This window comes from Lithobates pipiens, unplaced genomic scaffold (assembly GCF_037356315.1).
Source record: "Lithobates pipiens isolate NorthernLeopardFrog02 unplaced genomic scaffold, aLitPip1_a1.2 Scaffold_101, whole genome shotgun sequence".
NCBI lineage: Eukaryota > Metazoa > Chordata > Amphibia > Anura > Ranidae > Lithobates > Lithobates pipiens.
The window spans coordinates 459704-483366 of record NW_027507688.1 but is presented as its reverse complement, the minus strand read 5'-3'; the positions used below and the strand labels follow the sequence as shown (position 1 = coordinate 483366).

General features: G+C 44.2%; 1 protein-coding gene across 1 annotated transcript in view; it reads left to right on the top strand.

Moving 5' to 3' along the window:
* LOC143958064 (TOG array regulator of axonemal microtubules protein 2-like) overlaps positions 1-23663 on the top strand; it is a 72124-nt gene that overhangs the window by 32513 nt on the left and 15948 nt on the right. Inside the window, exons 11-14 of the mRNA XM_077467521.1 lie at positions 1013-1207; positions 4278-4416; positions 21833-21938; positions 23095-23330. Of these exons, the coding sequence (XP_077323647.1) occupies positions 1013-1207; positions 4278-4416; positions 21833-21938; positions 23095-23330 (676 nt within the window). The remainder of the gene's footprint in view (positions 1-1012; positions 1208-4277; positions 4417-21832; positions 21939-23094; positions 23331-23663) is intronic.

Sequence of the window (23663 nt, the reverse complement as noted above, 5' to 3'; positions counted from 1 at the left end):
ACCACCCTGCCACTGTGATCCAGCGCCACCACCCTGCCACTGTGATCCAGCGCCACCACCCTGCCACTGTGATGCAGCGCCACCACCCTGCCACTGTGATCCGGGGCCACCACCCTGCCACTGTGATCCTGTGTATCCTAATACTTATATTACCCCTACTACTACTAATACCCCTACTACTTCTGTTACCCCTATTACTTCTATTACCTCTACTACTACTACTTCTATTACCCCTACTACTACTACTACTATTACCCCTACTACTACTTCTATTACTATTTCTTCTATTACCCCTACTACTACTACTACTATTACTACTACTACTACCCCTACTACATCTGTTATCCCTACTACTGCTACTACTTTTATTACCCCTACTACTAATACCACCTCTATTACCCAATGCTCCAACCTCCCTGCTACTGTGAGATAGAGGGACATGTAAGCATACTGTCCAAGATGAGATAGAGGGACATGTAAGCAGACAGTGAAGGTTGTCGCAGCAAAGATGTGGGCGTGTCTTGTTGGGAGTGGGCAGGGCTAAATAGGGTGAAAGTTCGATCAATCAAGATACCCACCCCCATCTTTTTTTCTTTTGCTTGCCTGCATGGGGACGTGCCACAGGAAACTGATCCTCCCAGTGAGCAGTTGTGGAGGGGGGCGTATCAGCACAAGTCTGACCACTGGAAGACAGGTAGGCTGTTCTCCCAGCACAGCCACCAAACTGACCACACTAGGAACAATGTGCTTCTATGCCAAGTGTGGTCAGTTTAAGAAAGGAAAGCAGAGGGACTGACAGGCTTACCAGGGATGGTCACATAGAGGAAGCAATACAAAGAGAACCGGAGACTTCCTCATACCTGTACGTGGGACAGCAGGCACATATCAGGGGGAGGGGATGTTGGAGGGGAACAGATTTTTTAAGGATTTCCAGATAAAATGACACCAAGTGTGGTGGAGATACGAAGGTCTGGAGACTTTGTATGGTAAGTCTCTGATTGGTGTATTCCAGATTCCGTGTCAGTGACCTCTTTCACCCTGAGCGGACTGAACACCGTCCCCATCAGTGCGGAGAAGAGAAGAGGAGGGACCAACATGGCCAACAAGACCAACATGAGCCTCAACAAATGGGTCAGTCGACCATCCCTGCCCAGCATCCCGACCATCAACCCGGAACCTACCGTGAGCGACTTCCGCCATTCTTCCGGTAACTTCCCATGGACATTGAGACTGAGGCTCCATCACGCTGTGCGTTTAGCCCCGGGGCATGAGGCTCTGAGGTTCCGGTGTGGTCAGAGGGCCCAGGCGTCCCCTCCAGTCCAGGCAGGGATAGGTGCTAATCTGTACTGTACGGTGCTGCGCTGTACTGCACGGTGCTGCGCTGTACTGCACGGTGCTGCGCTGTACTGCACGGTGCTGCGCTGTACTGCACGGTGCTGCGCTGTACTGTACGGTGCTGCGCTGTACTGCACGGTGCTGCGCTGTACTGCATGTTGCTGCACTGTACTGTATGGTGCTGCGCTGTACTGCATGGTACTGCATGTTGCTGCACTGTACTGTATGGTGCTGCGCTGTACTGCATGTTGCTGCACTGTACTGTATGGTGCTGCATGGTACCACATGGTAAGGTACCGCATGGTGCTGCTCTGTACCGCATGGTGCTGCTCTGTACCGCATGGTGCTGCTTTGTACTGTATGGTGCTGCTCTGTATCACATCATGTTGCTCTGTATCGCATGGTTCTGCTCTATACTGTATGGTGCTGCGCTGTACTGTATGGTGCTGCGCTGTACTGCATGGTGCTATTCCGTACTGCATGGTGCTATTCTGTACTGTATGGTGCTGCTCTATACTGTCTGGTGCTGCACTGTACTGTATGGTGCTGCACTGTACTGTATGGTGCTGCTCTGTACTGTATGGTGCTGCGCTGTATTGCAGGGTGCTATTCTGTACTGTATGGTGCTATTCTGTACTGCATGGTGCTAATCTGTACTGCATGGTGCTATTCTGTACTGTATGGTGCTGCTCTATACTGTATGGTGCTGTGCTGTACTGTATGGTGCTGCGCTGTATTGCAGGGTGCTATTCTGTACTGTATGGTGCTATTCTGTACTGTATGGTGCTGCTCTATACTGTATGGTGCTGCTCTGTACTGTATGGTGCTGCGCTGTATTGCAGGGTGCTATTCTGTACTGCAGGGTGCTATTCTGTACTGCAGGGTGCTGCTCTGTACTGCAGGGTGCTGCTCTGTACTGTATGGTGCTGCGCTGTATTGCAGGGTGCTATTCTGTACTGTATGGTGCTATTCTGTACTGTATGGTGCTGCGCTGTACTGTATGGTGCTGCGCTGTACTGTATGGTGCTGTGCTGTACTGTATGGTGCTGTGCTGTATACAGGGTGCTATTCTGTACTGCATGGTGCTATTCTGTACTGTATGGTGCTGCTCTGTACTGTATGATGCTGCGCTGTATTGCAGGGTGCTATTCTGAACTGCATTGTGCTGCGCTGTACTGTATTGTGCTGCGCTGTACTGTATTGTGCTGCGCTGTACTGCATGTTGCTGCACTGTACTGTATGGTGCTGCGCTGTACTGTATGGTGCTGCTCTGTACTGTATGGTGCTGCTCTGTACTGTATGGTGCTGTGCTGTATTGCAGGGTGCTATTCTGTACTGTATGGTGCTGCGCTGTACTGTATGGTGCTGCGCTGTACTGTATGGTGCTGTGCTGTACTGTATGGTGCTGTGCTGTATGCAGGGTGCTATTCTGTACTGCATGGTGCTGCGCTGTATTGCAGGGTGCTATTCTGTACTGTATGGTGCTATTCTGTACTGTATGGTGCTGCGCTGTACTGTATGGTGCTGCGCTGTACTGTATGGTGCTGTGCTGTACTGTATGGTGCTGTGCTGTATGCAGGGTGCTATTCTGTACTGCATGGTGCTGCGCTGTATTGCAGGGTGCTATTCTGTACTGTATGGTGCTATTCTGTACTGTATGGTGCTGCGCTGTACTGTATGGTGCTGCACTGTACTGTATGGTGCTGTGCTGTATGCAGGGTGCTATTCTGTACTGCATGGTGCTATTCTGTACTGTATGGTGCTGCTCTGTACTGTATGATGCTGCGCTGTATTGCAGGGTGCTATTCTGTACTGTATTGTGCTGCGCTGTACTGTATTGTGCTGCGCTGTACTGCATGTTGCTGCGCTGTACTGTATCGTGCTGCATGGTGCTGTACTGCATGGTGCTGTACTGCATGTTGCTGCACTGTACTGTATGGTGCTGCGCTGTACTGTATGGTGCTGCTCTGTACTGTATGGTGCTGCTCTGTACTGTATGGTGCTGTGCTGTATTGCAGGGTGCTATTCTGTACTGTATGGTGCTGCGCTGTACTGTATGGTGCTGCGCTGTACTGTATGGTGCTGTGCTGTACTGTATGGTGCTGTGCTGTATGCAGGGTGCTATTCTGTACTGCATGGTGCTGCGCTGTATTGCAGGGTGCTATTCTGTACTGTATGGTGCTATTCTGTACTGTATGGTGCTGCGCTGTACTGTATGGTGCTGCGCTGTACTGTATGGTGCTGTGCTGTACTGTATGGTGCTGTGCTGTATGCAGGGTGCTATTCTGTACTGCATGGTGCTGCGCTGTATTGCAGGGTGCTATTCTGTACTGTATGGTGCTATTCTGTACTGTATGGTGCTGCGCTGTACTGTATGGTGCTGCACTGTACTGTATGGTGCTGTGCTGTATGCAGGGTGCTATTCTGTACTGCATGGTGCTATTCTGTACTGTATGATGCTGCGCTGTATTGCAGGGTGCTATTCTGTACTGTATTGTGCTGCACTGTACTGTATGGTGCTGCACTGTACTGCATGTTGCTGCACTGTACTGTATGGCGCTGCATGGTACTGTACTGCATGGTGCTGTACTGCATGTTGCTGCACTGTACTGTATGGCGCTGCATGGTGCTGTACTGCATGGTGCTGTACTGCATGTTGCTGCACTGTACTGTATGGTGCTGCACTGTACTGCATGTTGCTGCACTGTACTGTATGGCGCTGCATGGTACTGTACCGCATGGTGCTGTACTGCATGTTGCTGCACTGTACTGTATGGCGCTGCATGGTACTGTACCGCGTGGTGCTGCTCTGTGATGCATGGTGCTAATCTGTACTGCGTCATGCGCCACTGTGGCCGATCAACATTTCAGGCCGGCTGATTCATAAGAGATGATTGCACTGAACGCGTTTATTGAGGTGTTTCTGTTGTTTTCTGTCGCAGCGTTTTCCCTGCCGGCCTCCTTGGTGGACCTCTCGGAGTGGGATACAGACTCTCAGGACAGCGGGCCCAGCTCCGGTCCAATGTCCCACCCAGAACAAGGCATGATAGAGGCTCTGAAGTGGCTGAACCACAAGGACTGGTAAGACGCCTCCTGATTTGTGCCGACCGCCATATCCCAACGCACAGAGATCTCTGACTCCTACATCAGATGAACTCCAATCACACTGCTAAACACACAGAAAATACATAGAAGAGAACTGGATCCATCCAGCCCTGAGGTTTACACTGCTCTGCCACTCAGCACAGCCCTGTCTGGTGACCCGACTTTTCTTTACTGCATAAGTAGGTCACCTCCCCACCCCCATCCGGTGATTGGACAGTAAAGGAGAAGCAGCACACTGATGAGCTCATCACTCTGCTCTCTCCTGCAATCACCATGCCCCATGTGCTGATTGGCACCTTCAGCTGTATTTGCACCCCCATCTCTGAGTTCTGCTGTACAGAGCAGGGATGAGTATTTTCACGAGTACTCCTGAAAATGCTCCTGATTTAGAAACGGATACTTTGTGGTGCGATTTGCATCCATTTAAAATGAATGGGTGCAAATTTCACTGCAATGAATTTCATGCATCTCATCACATGCGGTTTCCCGCGCTGCTCCTGTGGGAACCCGGGCTGAAATCACTGTGACAAGCCTGGGATCACACACAGGAGCGATGGGGGAAGCCGCATGTGGAATCGCACCACATTCCTGTTCAAATCGCATGCGATTTTTTTTTTTTTTGCAGTGCAATTCGCGCCCATTCATTTGTATGGATGCAAATCGCACTGCAAAGTATCAGTACTCAGTATCGGAGAGTATTTGACCAAAAGTATCAGTACTCACCAATAAAAAAAAAATATCAGTGCACCCCTAGTACAAAATCCTGGGAAGGTACCTGCATTTCAAATATCACAATTATTATAAAATAAAAATATTTTTTCCAAATAAAATATTAAAAATAAAAAAATATATAAAATATTCTAAAATAATACAATTACTGAATAATAAGTAATAATGATTATCGGGTTACATTAATATAGAATGGAAGTAACAATAAATATTATGAAATGGAAGTAATAATATATAATGTGATGGAAGAAATAATATATGACACAGAATAGGAGTAACCATATATAATATGGTATGAAAGTATCAATATATAATGTGATAAAAGTAACAATATACAGTATAATATATAATATAAAAAACAATAAATAATACCCAATTGAAGTAACAATATATAATTTGGAATATATGTGATAATATATAATATGTGATGGAATTATCAATATATAATAGAAATAACAATAAATAATATCTGATAGAAGTATTAATATATATAATAAGGAATAAAAGTAACAATACTGTATATAATATGGGATAGAAGTAAAAATATATAATACAAAATAGAAGTAACAATAAATATCTCTTTAAAAAAAAATAAAAAAAAATAATATCTGATAGAAGTATCAATATAATATAATAAGGGATAGAATAAACAATACTGTATGTAATATATATGGGATTGAAGTAACAATATACAGTATAATATATAATAGAAGAAACAATAAATAATACCTAATTTAAGTAACAATATATTATTTGGAATATATGTAATAATATATAATATGTGATGGAATTATCAATATATAATAGAAATAACAATAAATAATATCTGATAGAAGTACCAATATATAATAAGGAATAGGAGTAACAATACTGTATATAATATGGGATGGAAGTAAAAATATATAATACAAAATAGAAGTAACAATAAATATCTCTTTAAAAAAAAATAAAAAAAATAATATCTGATAGAAGTATCAATATAATATAATAAGGGATAGAATAAACAATACTGTATGTAATATATATGGGATTGAAGTAACAATATACAGTATAATATATAATAGAAGAAACAATAAATAATACCTAATTTAAGTAACAATATATTATTTGGAATATATGTAATAATATATAATATGTGATGGATTTATCAATATATAATAGAAATAACAATAAATAATATCTGATAGAAGTATTAATATATATAATAAGGAATAAAAGTAACAATACTGTATATAATATGGGATAGAAGTAAAAATATATAATACAAAATAGAAGTAACAATAAATATCTCTTTAAAAAAAAATAAAAAAAAATAATATCTGATAGAAGTATCAATATAATATAATAAGGGATAGAATAAACAATACTGTATGTAATATATATGGGATTGAAGTAACAATATACAGTATAATATATAATAGAAGAAACAATAAATAATACCTAATTTAAGTAACAATATATTATTTGGAATATATGTAATAATATATAATATGTGATGGAATTATCAATATATAATAGAAATAACAATAAATAATATCTGATAGAAGTACCAATATATAATAAGGAATAGGAGTAACAATACTGTATATAATATGGGATGGAAGTAAAAATATATAATACAAAATAGAAGTAACAATAAATATCTCTTTAAAAAAAAATAAAAAAAAATAATATCTGATAGAAGTATCAATATAATATAATAAGGGATAGAATAAACAATACTGTATGTAATATATATGGGATTGAAGTAACAATATACAGTATAATATATAATAGAAGAAACAATAAATAATACCTAATTTAAGTAACAATATATTATTTGGAATATATGTAATAATATATAATATGTGATGGAATTATCAATATATAATAGAAATAACAATAAATAATATCTGATAGAAGTACCAATATATAATAAGGAATAGAAGTAACAATACTGTATATAATATGGGATGGAAGTTACAATATATAATATAAAATAGAAGTAACAATAAATAATTTCTCTTTAGAAAAAAAAAGAAAAACAATAAATAATATCTGATAGAAGTATCAATATATATAACAAGGAATAGAAGTAATAATAATATATAATAGGTGATGGATGTATATCAATATATTACATATTTCCAGCTGTGAATAGAGAGCGGAGATCTGCCCTTTGCTGTGTTTTTCTCTTCGTCTTGCTGTATAAAGTTCTCTTAACTAAAGATTGTTTTGCGAATCCATTTTCAAAGATTCCCACCTGGAGATCCCGCCAGGAACGGCACTTCCTGTCTCAGACTGAGTCCTCTAAGCCTCACAATTAGAAGCAGCAAAAATGATTTGCCATCCAATATTTGTAATTCTGTTCAGCCTGCAGTCTACTTTCTTCACTGCAGGTGGCGCTCAACCGCAGAGGCATTGCAGGGGAGAGAAAGTCAAGAGGAACATGGTTCTTCTATGGTTTCCTGGGTCACTGGGAAAGCTAGCCGATTGGATGCTGCTGCCCCATCATGTGACTCTAGCAGCCATCTTGGGTCAGTCAGAGCCTATTTCTAGCCCTGGCTCTCAGGCTTGGCACGCATTTCCCGTGTGGGTAGCGTAGGGACAGGTCACCCATCTGACATGGACAGGGAATCGTTTTGTTGTCGGGTTGTTTTGTGCAAATGATTTGTGTGTTTTGAAGTTTTGCTTTTTGTTGTAAATATGAAAACGAAATAAAAAAAAATTACTTGATTAGAAAAAAAAAATAGTGCCAGAGAGAGGTTCTAGAGGGAAAGGATAGAGACCCCCAAACCCCTGTGGAGACCTCCCCATTGGCAGGGCCGGATTAACATAGGGGCTATTGGAGCTGCAGCTCCAGGCCCCTTTCTCAAGATAGGCCCATTTGCCCAAAAAAAAAAAAAAGAAAAGAAGATTGACTTCGAGGATTGTAGCTCGGCGATCATATTCGGGGGGTAGGTAGCTAAAGACCCACTCCAGCACTGGTTAAAATACAGGGCTCCTTGCGCAGCCTGTCAGAAGCTGCATACAGAGCGGCAGTATAAATACAAGCTGGAACACTCTGCAGCAGACGGAGAGGATGAACTCACAGAGCTTATAATAATTATTTGTATATTACTTATGATAATTAACCCCTTGGCAACCAGGCCCATTCTGAGACTTCTCTCCTACATGTAAAAATCATCATTTTTTTATGCTAGAAAATTACTCAGAACCCTCAAGCATTATATATTGTTTTAGCAGAGACCCTATGGAATAAAATGGTGGTATTTGCAACTTTTTATGTTTCATTCATAAAAAAAACCCACTAAAGTTATCACGATTTTTTGTTGTGTATTAAGCGATGCTTTACATTTTTTTACAGGTTACATGTTTAGAGTTACAGAGGAGGTCTAGTGCTAGAATTATTGCTCTCGCTCTAATGATCTTGGCGTATGTAACCTGTGTGTATCTGGCTCTGATACTAACCAGTGCCTACCCAGGGACTGACTAGTATCTCTCCCCAGCCTGTCCCCACACACCCTCTCACCCGCTGACCTGTGAATGGGACAATCTCTACCGCAGTGTTATTGTGTTCTGCCAGTGAATACAATGATTAGTGTTGCTAACTATAGCTGGCAGCACTGATTGTTTTGGGGAAAACCTGACAGGCTGGTTGTACTCAGGTCGTTTAATAGGTTGACTTGTGTAAAACCAGCTAGCCCGTACATAGATCGACTATGGCTGGTCTCTGCTTAATTGGTGTAATTTCAATCCATGTATGGCCCGCTTAACCACTACGCAGTCCCTAATCATCCTTCCACAAACCTTTACATTTTTCCTTCCCAGATTACTTCATCCTCCTCTCCTATACATAGTGCCCACTGTCATACTCTCCACACTTCTCTCCTATACATAGTGCCCACTGTCATACTCTCCACACTCCTCTCCTATACATAGTGCCCACTGTCATACTCTCCACACTTCTCTCCTATACATAGTGCCCACTGTCATACTCTCCACACTTCTCTCCTATACATAGTGCCCACTGTCATACTCTCCACACTTCTCTCCTATACATAGTGCCCACTGTCATACTCTCCACACTTCTCTCCTATACATAGTGCCCACTGTCATACTCTCCACACTTCTGTCCTATACATAGTGCCCACTGTCATACTCTCCACACTTCTCTCCTGTACATACAGCTCACTGTCATACTCTCCACACTTCTCTCCTATACATAGTGCCCACTGTCATACTCTCCACACTTCTCTCCTATACATAGTGCCCACTGTCATACTCTCCACACTTCTCTCCTGTACATACAGCTCACTGTCATACTCTCCACACTTCTCTCCTATACATAACGCCCGCTGTCATATCCTACACACTCCTCACCTGTACATAGTGCCCGCTGTCATACCCTTCATACTCCTCACCTACAGTGGTGTGAAAAAGTGTTTGCCCCCTTCCTCATTTCCTGTTCCTTTGCATGTTTGTCACACTTAAGTGTTTCGGAACATCAAACCAATTTAAACAATAGTCAAGGACAACACAAGTAAACACAAAATGCAATTTGTAAATGAAGGTGTTTATTATTAAAGGTGAAAAAAAATCCAAACCATCATGGCCCTGTGTGAAAAAAAATCCAAACCATCATGGCCCTGTGTGAAAAAAAATCCAAACCATCATGGCCCTGTGTGAAAAAGTGATTGCCCCCCTTGTTAAAACATACTATAACTGTGGTTGTCCACACCTGAGTTCAATTTCTCTAGCCACACCCAGGCCTGATTATTGCCACACCTGTTCACAATCAAGGCATCACTTAAATAGGAGCTGCTTGACACAGTAAGGTCCACCAGAAGATCCTTAAGGCCGGGTTCACACTATAGCGATGCGGGAACGCTGCGAATCCGCGGCATTTTCCCGCATCGCTCACCTCCCGCCGGCAGTTCACACTGCCCTATGCGGACGGCTGGGGGTGTCAATGTTATGTTAATGACACCCCCAGATCCGTCGGCATATCGCAGTGCGATCTGCCGACTCGCACAGGAATCGGATCGCATGGTGTGAACCCCCATGCGATCCGATTCTGTTGCGGACCCAAAAAAGGGTCCCGTGCGAGTTCGCTGCGGGAGCGCTGCGAGTTCAGCCATACTATCTGTATGGCTGAACTCGCAGCGCTACGGAGATCAGATGTGATTTGCTGTGCGAATCACATCCGGATCTCCCCCCGCAGCGGTGTGAACCGGGCCTAAAAGCTACACATCATGCCGAGACCCAAAGAAATTCAGGAACAATTGAGAGAGAAAGTAATTGAGATCTATCAGTCTGGAAAGGGTTATAAAGCCATTTCCAAAGCTTTGGGAATCCAGCGAACCACAGTGAGAGTCATTATCCACAAATGGCGAAGACATGGAACAGTGGTGAACCTTCCCAGGAGTGGCCGGCCGCCAAAAATTACCCCAAGAGCGCAGCGACGACTCATCCAAGAGGTCACAAAAGACCCCACAACAACGTCCAAGGAACTGCAGGCCTCACTTGCCTCAGTTAAGGTCAGCGTTCATGCCTCCACCATCAGGAAAAGACTGGGCAAAAATGGCCTGCATGGCAGAGTTCCAAGGAGAAAACCACTGCTGAGCAAAAAGAACATCAAAGCTCGTCTCAATTTCTCCACAACACATCTTGATGATCCCCAAGACTTTTGGGACAACATTCTGTGGAGCGATGAGACAAAAGTGGAACTCTTTGGAAGGTGTGTGTCCAAGTATATCTGGCGTAGAAGGAACACTGCATTTCATAAAAAGAACATTATACCAACAGTAAAATATGGTGGTGGTAGTGTGATGGTCTGGGGCTGTTTTGCTGCTTCAGGACCTGGAAGACTTGCCGTGATAAAAGGAACTATGAATTCTGCTGTCTACCAAGAGATCCTGAAGGAGAATGTCCGACCATCTGTTCGTGTACTCAAGCTGAAACCAACTTGGGTTCTGCAGCAGGACAATGATCCTAAACACACCAGCAAGTCCACCACCGAATGGCTGAAGAAAAACAAAATGAAGACTTTGGAGTGGCCTAGCCAAAGTCCTGACCTGAATCCTATTGAGATGTTGTGGTATGACCTTAAAAAGGCCGTTCATGCTCCAAAACCCTCTAATGTAACTGAATTAGGACAATTCTGCAAAGATGAGTGGGCCAAAATTCCTCCAGGACGCTGTAAAAGCCTCATTGCACGTTATCGCAAACGCTTGGTTGCAGTTGTTGCTGCTAAGGGTGGCCCAACCAGTTATTAGGTTTAGGGGGCAATCACTTTTTCACACAGGGCCATGATGGTTTGGATTTTTTTTCACCTTTAATAATAAACACCTTCATTTACAAATTGCATTTTGTGTTTACTTGTGTTGTCCTTGACTATTGTTTAAATTGGTTTGATGTTCCGAAACACTTAAGTGTGACAAACATGCAAAGGAACAGGAAATGAGGAAGGGGGCAAACACTTTTTCACACCACTGTATACAGTGCCCACCGCCATACCCTCCATACTCCTCTCCTTTACATAGTGCCCACCTCCATACCCTCCATACTCCTCTCCTATACATAGTGCCCACTGCTATACCCTCCATACTCCTCTCCTGTACATACTACTCACTGTCATACCCTCCACACTCCTCTCCTATACATAGTGCCCACTGCCATACCTCCAACACTTCTCTCCTATACATAGTGCCCACTGTCATACCCTCCACACTCCTCTCCTGTACATACTACTCACTATCATACCCTCCATACTCCTCATATACATAGTGCCCACTGTCATACCCTCCACTCCTGTACATACTACTAACTGTCATACCCTCCATACTCCTCTCCTATACATAGTGCCCACCTTCATACCCTCCCTCCACACTCCTCTCCTGTAATTACTGCTTACTGTCCTACTCTCCTGTATATAGTGCCCACTGTCATACCCTCCACACTCTTCTCTATATAGAGAAGTCTTCTATATAGTGCCCAATGTCATACCCTCTACACTCCTCTGCTGTGCATACTGCCCACTGTCTTACCCTTCACACTCCTCTCCTGTACATAGTGCCTTCTGCCATACCCTCTGCACTCCTCTCATGTACATAGGGCCCACTGTTAGACCCTCCACATTCCTCTCCCTCACCTGCACATACTTCCCACTTTTATACCATCCACACTCCTCCCCTATGCCTCTTACCCACAAAAACTGTTCTTTAAAATTATATGTTAAAATTATATTGTTAGGTGTGACCTCAACAAGTCACCTATTTGTCAGGTTATGTTACCGTTTCCCAATTGTTAGTTAGAGTTCTTATCTGAGCAAAGAGACACAGAAGTATTCAGTATTTCTGCTCAGAAGTCCGTCGTTAACTCTAACTGTCTCTGACTGACTGTGGCTCTGAGGCTTGTTTATTACATCTTTTATAGACAGAAAAGGGCAAACATCAGCAAATGTAAAAAAAACAACATTTTCAAAGTAAAGACAATTCTCCGGGTGTTATCAGCTGATAAGACAATCTTCTGGGCGTAGACTGCTTTTTAGGGCTGATGCGGCCTCTTCTTGATGAGTACGTGACAAAAGATGACGAATGTGGATTTTACAGAGAAGGATAGAAAAATATAAGACATAAGGTCAACCATTTTGTTTCAACATATACCTTAATCCTTACATTTCCCCCTTTGACATCACCCCTCCCTCTTGCCCTGGGTCCACCTGAACAAGTTCTAGTCAGCCTATATCCAGAGTACTCTCCCTGACCGCGAGTTGTCAGAGGGGTATACACCCATCCCCCTGGACAGTACCAACATCTAAAATTCAGGAAGAGTGGCTTTTCTGACAGATGGGTGATGTCAAGAAACTAAATCTACCTATCTTCACAAAAGTTCCATCTTTTCCGCATCATTTACCTTGGCTTTCTTGCAAAAGCACATAAACAACTTAAAGCATGCATAAAAGAAAAATACGAATAAGAGCACCACTATAATTGTCATTGCTGCCTTCTTAACCCAAGAGAATAACCCTGAGAAACTAAAAGTTCCACCAAACGGATCCCAGTCGCGACCAATATTTCGGGCCTTCACGGTGTTGTGCAATGATGTCATAATAATCAGGTACCTCAATACTGGTGTTATGTATCCAAGTACAGCACTCATAGTCCTCAGTAGTTTCACAGAGTCCTGTCAGTGCTGCACTCATACTTTCAATTGCTAATTCATGTAATTCTAATTGTTAATGCTACTGTTAGCAAGGTCAGTATAGTTTATAGGAACTGCCATCAGTGGTATACTTGCTGTACTGGGGTGTAATTTGCTACAAATCCAACATTTCTCATATCCTGACTTCTGGGCATAAGCATATTTAAACTTCAGTAATAACATTTTTTTAGAAAATCCTTCATCCTTGTGTATTTTATTCTGTGAGGTAACCAAACTATTAGCCAGGATTACTGAAACAATAAAAAGATACATGTTGTCATTTGCCAACTGGCTCCTTTTTACAATGAGAAGCGTGGATCCAGGTAGGTTTCCCTTCCAATTTCACTGAGGTTGCTGTAATCAATAGCACCTGGAAAGGACCTTCAAACCTTGGTTCCAGTGTCTTTCTGGTATGTTTCTTTACATACACATAGTCTCCTGGTTGTAGATCATGAGTACCTGTGACAGAATTAGGGTCTGGAAGAGAAGAATACACACTCTTGTGGATTTTAGTCAGACGCTGTTGCAACTGTATTACATACGTAGTTAAACTATCACATTGTAATTGCATACTTTGAGGAAAATATAAACCTAATCTAGGTGCACTTCCAAACAGTATTTCATATGGGGATAACCCTGTTTTTCCTGTTGGGGTGTACCTAATAGAGAACAAAGCTAAAGCTAGGCACTCAGGCCATGGTTTGTTTAACTCTTGCATAGCTTTTTGTATTTTCAGCTTGATTGTACCATTTACTCTTTCTACTGATCCTGAACTCTGTGGGTGGTAAGGAGTATGAAAACTTTGTTGAACCCCTAACATTGCCATCACATTTTGCATTATTTCTCCCGTGAAATGTGTCCCCCTATCTGATTCTATTGTTTCTGGGAGACCAAACCTAGGTATCAGCTCAGTAATCAGTTTCTTGGCGGTGGCTTTTGCCGTAGCTGATTTCACAGGATAACTTTCGGACCAGCCTGAAAAATAGGCAGATGCACACGAGAACAAATTCAAAGGGGCCGCTCTTAGGCATTTGTATGTAGTCAATCTGCAGTCTCTGAAAGGGATATTGGGCCCGGACCTGATGTTTACGTGGGGTTTTCACTCTCTGTCCTGGGTTATTAATCAGACAGATTTGGCATGCAGCACAGTAGTTCCTTGCAGTACTACTGAATCCAGGGGCTAGCCATCCTTGGCTTACAATCCTATACATAGAATTGGAGCTGACATGAGTGGGTAAGTGAACAGCCGCTGCCATTGCTGGGTATAGAGAACCGGGTAGACATATTTTGTCTCCTTCTCTCCATACATTGTCAAGGCCTGGTGCAGCTCCCTCTTTAACCCAACGGTCCTTCTCAATAGCCCCTGCTTGTTCCTGTAGTTCCATTAGCTGCTGCCATGTGGTTTCGGGCATACTCACCTGTACCGTGGCTAAGGTCTCAGGGCTTACTTCCCCTAGAGCTGCCTTCTTTGCAGTTAAATCTGCAAATGCGTTTCCTTTTGCCTCAGTTGTTTTTGCGCTCGTGTGTGCCGCTATCTTCATGATGGCTACTCTTATAACCTTTTGAAGATTGTTCAGGACTCTTTTGATTCCTTCACCATGTTTAACAGGTGTGCCTGCTGCTGTAAGGTAACCTCTAGCTTTCCATATGTGGCCATAATCATGTGCAACACCGTAGGCGTATGCGGAATCAGTGTAAATGTTCCCTTCTTGTCCCTCCAAGTGTTCTAGGGCTTTCTCTAGAGCGGTTAGTTCCGCTTCTTGTGCCGACATGTGTGCTGGTAATGACTTTGCCTCAATTACCTGTGTGTCCGTTACCACAGCATAACCTGTGTGATATTTACCTTTGTCATCGGCAAATCTACTACCATCTATGTACAGTGTGTGTTCTGCATTTGCAATGGGTATGTCTGTGACATGTGGGAACCCCGTGGTTTCTTGTTCCATAAGTTGAAAACAATCGTGTTCATCAGATGTTATGTCCTGGAACGAAAGTGTGTCAGAATCCTGAGTATCTTGTGCTGTGTCTACACCATTATCATCATTACTCCCCCCTGTCAAATCTGTCTGTAATGGTAAAAGCTGTGCTAAGTTAAAAGAAGTGCATCGCTGAAAGGTAACATTGGGAGGTAGGAGCAAAGTGCATTGTAGACGCAGCTGCCTTGCCATTGATATGTGTTTTGGTTGGAACTGTGATAAGATGGCGTGTATGTCATGTGTGGTATGTACCACTACAGGATTGTCTAAGACAATTTCTGAGGATTTGTCAATGATAATTGACACTGCTGCAACTGCTCGTACACAGGACGGTGATCCTCTAGAGACAGGATCGAGAGCCGCCGAGAAGTATGCTACCGGCCTTTGTTTGATGTGTTGTTGTGTCAACACCCCTGTTGCGTGTCCCGTGATTTCAGCAATGTACAAATGAAATGTTTTGGTATAGTCAGGGATCCCGATCGCAGGTGCCGAAATTAGTAACCTTTTTAAGGTGCTAAAAGATTCATGACCTGCTTCTGTGAGTACATAGGGTACTATTTTCAAGCAATCATATAATGGCTGCATCAGAGAACTGGCATGTGGTATCCATTGTCTACAATATGATACCATTCCCAGAAACATACGAAGTTGCTTAAAGTTGCGTGGGATATTCATTTGTCTTATGGCCTGGACTCGGTCTTCAGTGAGATGTCGAGTACCCTGGGATATACAGTGGCCCAAAAAGACAACCTTTTTCTGACATACCTGTAACTTAGTTCTATTCACCTTGCACCCTTTTTCAGCCAGGAATTGTAACAATGAGAGAGTGGCTTTTAAACAAGTATCGTTATCCGGACAACATAACAATAGGTCATCTACATATTGCAACAATACACAAGTGTCAGGCGGTAGCCATTCTCCTATTTTTACCTTTTAAGGTTTAGTCAGTGGGGCATCAGTCAGGAGTCCGTCATAACCACTTATGGGTATGGTGTCACGGGACGTCATGTGTGGAGGGACTACTGAATCAGACAACAGACTGCGTGACGCTCCTGTGTCAACCAAACAAGGAATATGTTTACCTTCCACCTTCATCAACATGTGGAGCATTTTGTTCTCTGATTCAGCTAGGACTGGGGCAAGTCATGCGGTCGGATCGTCCCTATCATTGGTACGCCTCTGTCTGTAGTCCCTCGTGTCTCTGTCCGTGTTTCCTTCCTGTTCGTCTTTTATTCTTTTCCTACAGTCTCTTTTTATATGTCCCACCTTGTTGCAGTAATAACAGGTAAGAGGTTTACGGGAGGAATTCCCTCCTTCATTGACCCGGGCAACAGTGTTAACTCCCGGTGTCCTTCTGGGTTTAGTTTCTGCTAAATCAGCCTCTATGCCTTGTGCTTTCTGCAACAATGTTCCTCTGTCCCGTATGGCTCTCCATTCGGGAGTACATGCCTTCAGTTTGTCACCTATTTGGGGTACTAGTCCTTCCATAAACTGTCGATTGAAAGCCCTAATGGTGACGGGTAGGGCTAAATCTAGACCTTCGTCAGCCATCATGCTTTCCATGTTGAGGTAAAATTCTGTAACAGTCTGACCTGGGGCCTGTTTTATGGGCGCTGTCGAACCCCTTTCCTGCTGTTTCCCTTGGCAAAATTCTCGTAACTGAGCAATAAACAGGGGTCTAGAGTCTATATGACGGGGGTGTACTCCTGGCGGATCTGCCGCTGGATCCCCTTGTGGTCTATGTGGAGCAATTTCATTCATAAATTGATTAAACATCGTTAGTGTCATTTTATGTCTACACAAATCTTCCCCATCTTGCCAAGTTGCTTCATGTGTGTCTAGTAATTGTGTCACGAATCTACAGAATGCGGCAGGTTTTGCTACGGGATCAGGAGCATTCTGTATTAATGCCATAAGAGTGTCAGCCGACCAAGGTGTCCATGTCCTCAGAACGACTTGTCGGGTCACTGTAGGTGGCTGTCCTGCTTGACCCGCATTTGGATTATTTACTTGTATTACCCTAGTCCGACTATGGACTGGAGCTACGGGCTCTGGTCTTTGAGCGCCGCAATGTACACATTCCTGTGCCCAGTCTGTGTTCTGGGTACCGCATACTCGGCATACCCATCCTCTTCCTCTTAAGGAAGGATAAAGTTTTGGTCTTTCATTACCTGGTGTGGTGGTGTTATAAGGAGGTGGAGTATCTCCCGTATTAACCCTATCGCCGGGAGCAGAAGGAAGACTTTTGTGTCGGACCTTCATATCCCATCCACCTTTTTCCTGACAATACTCCCATCCCTCCTCTTTAGCCCTGTTGGAAACCTTAATTAAACATTGTATTTGTGATACCCATCTGTTCTGCAATATCTCTCCCTGTCTGTCTCTCTTTATTTCTTCCCAACCTTCTACACTTAAGCCATTTTCTCCATCCATCCCCAATTTCTTGAGAATCCTATTTGTGCCCTGTGCCTTATCCTTCCCATACAACATTGTAATTATGTCTTTAACAGCATAACATTTCTGAGATTCCTCCTGGGGTTTACCATGTGTCTGGCCCATTTTGACAGTCCTGCCTAGGTGGCGTTTGGATCACTTACTAAGTGTCTCGTTGCCTTCTCCTCCTAGGGTGCCAAAATACTAAAAACCTCTCCTAGATGAGATTTCTGAAATCGAATTACCTTATATGCTAGCCAACTGACAAATATTATGACCAGACTGACGGCTACAACATATACAAGCATTCCCTTTTGGTGGCCAAACACATATGACTAGGTCTCCGGGCTTTGTGGAGACATTATCCCTTCCCATTACCATGGAATCTCTCAGCATTCGTTTCTTATTCCTGCTTTATTGAGGCAGTCAGGACTTATACTTTCAACCCGTTTTTAGGCTCATGAATCAAAAAGCGTATATCAAACTTAAGTGTCGGACCCCCAAAGTACTCTTACGAGTTAAGGGCGCATTCCGTTACCCATTGGGATGATATATGTTTCAATTCACACCATACAAACAGGGCTTATCTCATTCACAACAGACAGATGACAAGTAGACAGACAAGAAACAACGGTAACATAAGCCAAAATATTAAGTTCAAGACCCGCTTACTACAGAGGTTGGTGTTTACCTGAAGAACAATTCAGACAGATCAGGTGGGCACAAATCTAAGAAGCACAGAGTTTATAAGAAAATAAAGCTTTTCTTACCTGCGCAGGATTTGTCTGTGGTTCTTTGATGTGCCCGACCATTTCGTTCCGTCCTTATGTTCGTTCGCCTCTTGTAGTGTCTTCAGCGAGTCCCTATTCGCGGCGCCAGAAATGTTAGGTGTGACCTCAACAAGTCACCTATTTGTCAGGTTATGTTACCGTTTCCCAATTGTTAGTTAGAGTTCTTATCTGAGCAAAGAGACACAGAAGTATTCAGTATTTCTGCTCAGAAGTCCGTCGTTAACTCTAACTGTCTCTGACTGACTGTGGCTCTGAGGCTTGTTTATTACATCTTTTATAGACAGAAAAGGGCAAACATCAGCAAATGTAAAAAAAACAACATTTTCAAAGTAAAGACAATTCTCCGGGTGTTATCAGCTGATAAGACAATCTTCTGGGCGTAGACTGCTTTTTAGGGCTGATGCGGCCTCTTCTTGATGAGTACGTGACAAAAGATGACGAATGTGGATTTTACAGAGAAGGATAGAAAAATATAAGACATAAGGTCAACCATTTTGTTTCAACATATACCTTAATCCTTACAATATGTTCCTCAATGTTACCAGCTCTAGAATGGGCACTTTTGTCAGTTCAACTAAAGGAAATCTCACAGTCCTCATATTTGTTCTGCCCCATTATTAGTACTTATTTTATTTTGTAATTACTATTGCGATGTATAGAGGAACACGGGGGATGTCAGCTACTCTAAATATAGCACTTGTAAAAAAAGCATCCCTGAAAATTTTTTGAAATGTTGACAACCATGTACTTAGGCACTGCCCAAGGGCCACAGGGTCAGTAGGGGCCCCATGAGAGGCTCCGGTGATAGTAAAGCAGTAGTAAACTTTTCTAACAGTACTACTTTTTAGAGGCCCTGGGGTAGGTTATGCCATAATGTACAAGTATGCCCAGCATTTTAGCACATTAGGGTACACTTAAATTGTCAGACTGAGCCCTCCAGTGCTGTGCTGTGATCAGTCCGGCGGGGCCCGGGCACTTCCACCTTCACCCGGACTTCCTTCTGGGTTCTGTGCCTTCCGTCACTTGCCTTGGCCAGGCTGCCCTGATGTCATTCCCACACATCCTCATGTGCCTCCTCTCTCTCTCATCCCCCCCTTTCTCTCTCATCCTCCCTCCCTTACCCCTCACACCTCTTTCATCCCCTTTCTCTCTCTCTCTCATCCTCCTTCTCTCTCTTTAATTTAATTTGTTATAACAAAATAATAGTTAGCATTTTTATTTATTTATTGTTTATAAAAGGCCCCACCAAAATCCTCAGCACCAGGCCCACAATGTTCTTAATCTGGCCCTGCCCATTGGGGCTCAGACCCCCCACATTCCGTCCCTCAGACAGACGCTATCGGTGCACCTGATTTTCCGATTGGCTGCACATACTTGCTGTGAGTGTCCCCGGTGGTCGGTGTCTACATTAATACAAATTCTGTTCTTTGCAACCGGACTCTGTGAGTTTACTGCCCCCCCCCCCCCCGCACCGCCCTGCACCCTCCCCCGCACTGCCCTGCACCTCCCCCCGCATGCTAGTCTTGTGATTCTCACACCTCTGCCATGTTGTACAGCCAGGCAGGTGTGTGTCCTTCTCTATAAACTGCCTGCTCATTGGACACGGACTCAGATCCCGGATGGTCCAATCAGCGGATTAGGATAAGGAAGGACTTTTTGCAGTGCATGTGCATTAACAGGGAACACGCTGACAGGAGGAGAGAGCAGAGTGAGTATCTTTGCTGTTGCTCCAGTGGAGGTCATTACCCCGGGATGTCTAGGGGGGGCACTGTGTGTTTTGCACGCCTGGAGTGTAGCTGTAAAATGAAGAGCTGGAAATGTCAGGAGAATTTCCGGAGTGACTGGATTGGTATAATGAGAGATTGTACATTTGATTGGCTGTCTGTCATTTTGCCCCCCCCCCTGTACAAATCATTAGTAAGACCTCATCTGGAATATGCAGTTCAGTTTTGGGCTCCAGTTCTCAAAAAGGATATCGGGGAACTGGAGAAAGTGCAGAGAAGGGCAACCGAACTGATAAGAGGCATGGAGGAGCTCAGCTATGAGGAGAGATTAGAGCGGTGATGGCGAACCTCGGCACCCCAGATGTTTTGGAACTACATTACCCATGATGCCCCGTTACACTGCAGAGTGGATGAGCATCATGGGAAATGTAGTTCCAAAACATCTGGGGTGCCGAGGTTCTCCATCACTGGATTAGAGGAAGTGAATTTGTTCTCTCTTGATAAGAGGAGATTAAGGGGGGATATGATCAACATGTACAAATATATAAGGGGTCCATATAGTGAACTTGGTGTCGAGTTATTCACTTTACAGTCATCACAGAGGACAAGGGGGCGCTCTTTACATCTAGAGGAAAAGAGATTTCATCTCCAAATACGGAAAGGTTTCTTCACAGTAAGAGCTGTGAAAATGTGGAATAGACTCCCTGCAGAGGTGGATCTGGCCCAATCAGTGGATTGCTATAAGAAAGGTCTGGATTATTTCCTAAGTGTACAGAATATAACGGGGTGACATTTATAGGTAAAGGTGATCCGGGGAAAATCCGATTGCCTCTCGGGGGATCAGGAAGGAATTTTTTTCCCCTGCTGTAGCAAATTGGATCATTGGCTCTGCTGGGGTTTTCTCCTTCCTCTGGATCCACTGTGTGTTTATAATTGGGTATATGGGATTGTATGATATTATCATTATTATTATTATTATTATTATTATTTTTTTTTTTGTGGTTGAGGCCGGGTTCACACCACAGCGATGCGGGAAGGCCGCGAATCTGCGGCGTTTTCCCGCATCGCATGCCTCCCGCCGGCAGTTCACACTGCCCTATGCGGACGGCTGGGAGTGTCAATGATATGTTAATGACACCCCCAGATCCGTCGGCATATCGCAGTGCGATCTGCACACTCGCACAGGAATCGGATCGCATGGTGTGAACCCCCATGCGATCCGATTCCGTTGCGGACCCAAAAAAGGGTCCCGTGCGAGTTTGCTGCGGGAGCGATGGGAATTCAGCCATACTATCTGTATACTATCTGTATACTATCTGTATGGCTGAACTCGCATCGCTACGGAGATCGGATGTGATTTGCACTGCAGTGCGGTGCGAATCACATCCGGATCTCCCCCCCGCAGCAGTGTGAACCCGGCCTGAACTGGATGGACTTGCATCTTTTTCAACCTGACTAACTATGTATCTTTGTAACTATGTAACAATGTCGGCTTCTTGCCCTGGAATATATTGGGCCAATCCTGATAATGATCCCCGAATTGTGATCTCTTTAGGGAGCAGAAGGAGAAGGGGCTCCTCAGTGTGCGCTGCCTGGCCTCCTGGCACCCCGAGGTTCTCTGCTCCAGAATCCACGAGGTCTGCATGGCTGTGACCCGAGAGGTAAGTGCACCCGTCCCGTCTGACCAATCAGCACACAGAGATTTCATTGACTCTTCACCTTTACAATCAATGTAAAGCCCAAAGTTAGATTTTGCTTTAGCTGGAGAAGGGAGGAGTCAGAACCTCTGCCAGGTATTTATTGCTGTCTGGGTGCCCTTCGGGTCTGGTATGGATTGGGGGGGGGGGGGCACGCCATTAAAAAAAATATATATATATTTTTATTTGTATCATTTTCCTTCCACTTCACAATTATGTGACACTTTGTGTTGGTCCATCACATAAAATCCCAATAAAATAAATGTATGTTTTTGGTTCTAACAAACTGTGGAGAATGTCAATGGGGTATGAATACTTTTTTCAAAGCACTGTATTTATAGATGGGGTGGCTGCAGTGGTTTTATTTTTTTTCCTTTATCCCCCATCCCCCCCCCCCCCCCCCGGTGATCCCTCCAGTATTTCCCTGTCTTGGCCCCCCTGTTATCACCGGTGGAACTTGTCATGCGATTTGACAGTTCCAGCATCAGAACTGATGTTGCAGCGCTTATGAAAAAGTTTCCCTCACTACTTTTCACTGATTTCATTGCATAGACGGTAGATGAAGTAACAAGCCGCAGGGAAGCCGGCAGTGCAAATCGCAGGGATGTGCCGCACATTGCGCTGAAGTTGTGCAATTTCCAAGCCGCACTGCTGTGAACCGGGACCTGGGCTGACAACGCTCAATCACTGTACTGTCTCTATAGGGGAGCAGTCCCCCGGGGGGCAGGAGGGGTGTCCGGGTTTCTGATCTGGGCTCTCTTGCAGAGTTACGGCCTGCAGCAGAACCTTCGCATTCAACACTTCAGGGTGCATCCAATGTGAGCACCCCACCACACGCTGTGGTTCCATCTGCTACTTCTATCATCAGTACAGGTTCACAGTAGTGAGGTAGGAGTCAGAGGAAGGAACCATAGTGTGTGGCGGGGGGGGGTTTGTGTGCAGACATCGGACGCACCCAGAGGTATTGAATGCGAAGGTTCTGCTGCAGGCCGTAGCTCTGCAAGATCGGAGGAATGGCGGCAGGCCGGGAAACCGATTTGCTTTTCTGCTGCAGTTCTGTCTTTTATCTCCTTGTTTATGTCGGTGACGAGGTCACTTTAATGGTTGTACTCGCCGTCAGGTCGGTAATCTGCGCTCCAAGGTCTCCCGCCACGCCATCAAGACGATCGGCGATCTGTTCAGGTCTCTCCGCAGAAGCGTGGACCAGGAGGTGGAGGAAATCACCCGGGTTTTGCTCCACAAGATCGGCGACTCCAACGATTTCATCCGGGAGGAAGCCGACAAATCTCTGGGGATGATGGTGGAGAACGTGACCCCTTCCAAGGCGCTGTGCGCCCTGATCGCCGCAGGAGGCAGGTGTGTGACCGATCGACTGAAATAATCTGTACTATTTATTAGTAAGCCCATGTTCAGTTCCTCGGGGGCGGAGCTTTGTTAGTGTAGAGCAGGGATATGCAATTAGCGGACCTCCAGCTGTTGCAAAACTGCAAGTCCCATCATGCCTCTGCCTCTGGGTGTGATGCTTGTGGCTGTCGGAGTCTCGCTATGCCTCATGGGATTTGTAGTTCTGCAACAGCTGGAGGTCCACTAATTGCATATCTCTGTTATAGAGAGATGCCTGACCTCTGCCTGGACTCTCCCTATAATACACCCCCGAGACCGATGCCTGAAATACGACACTGTAGGGAC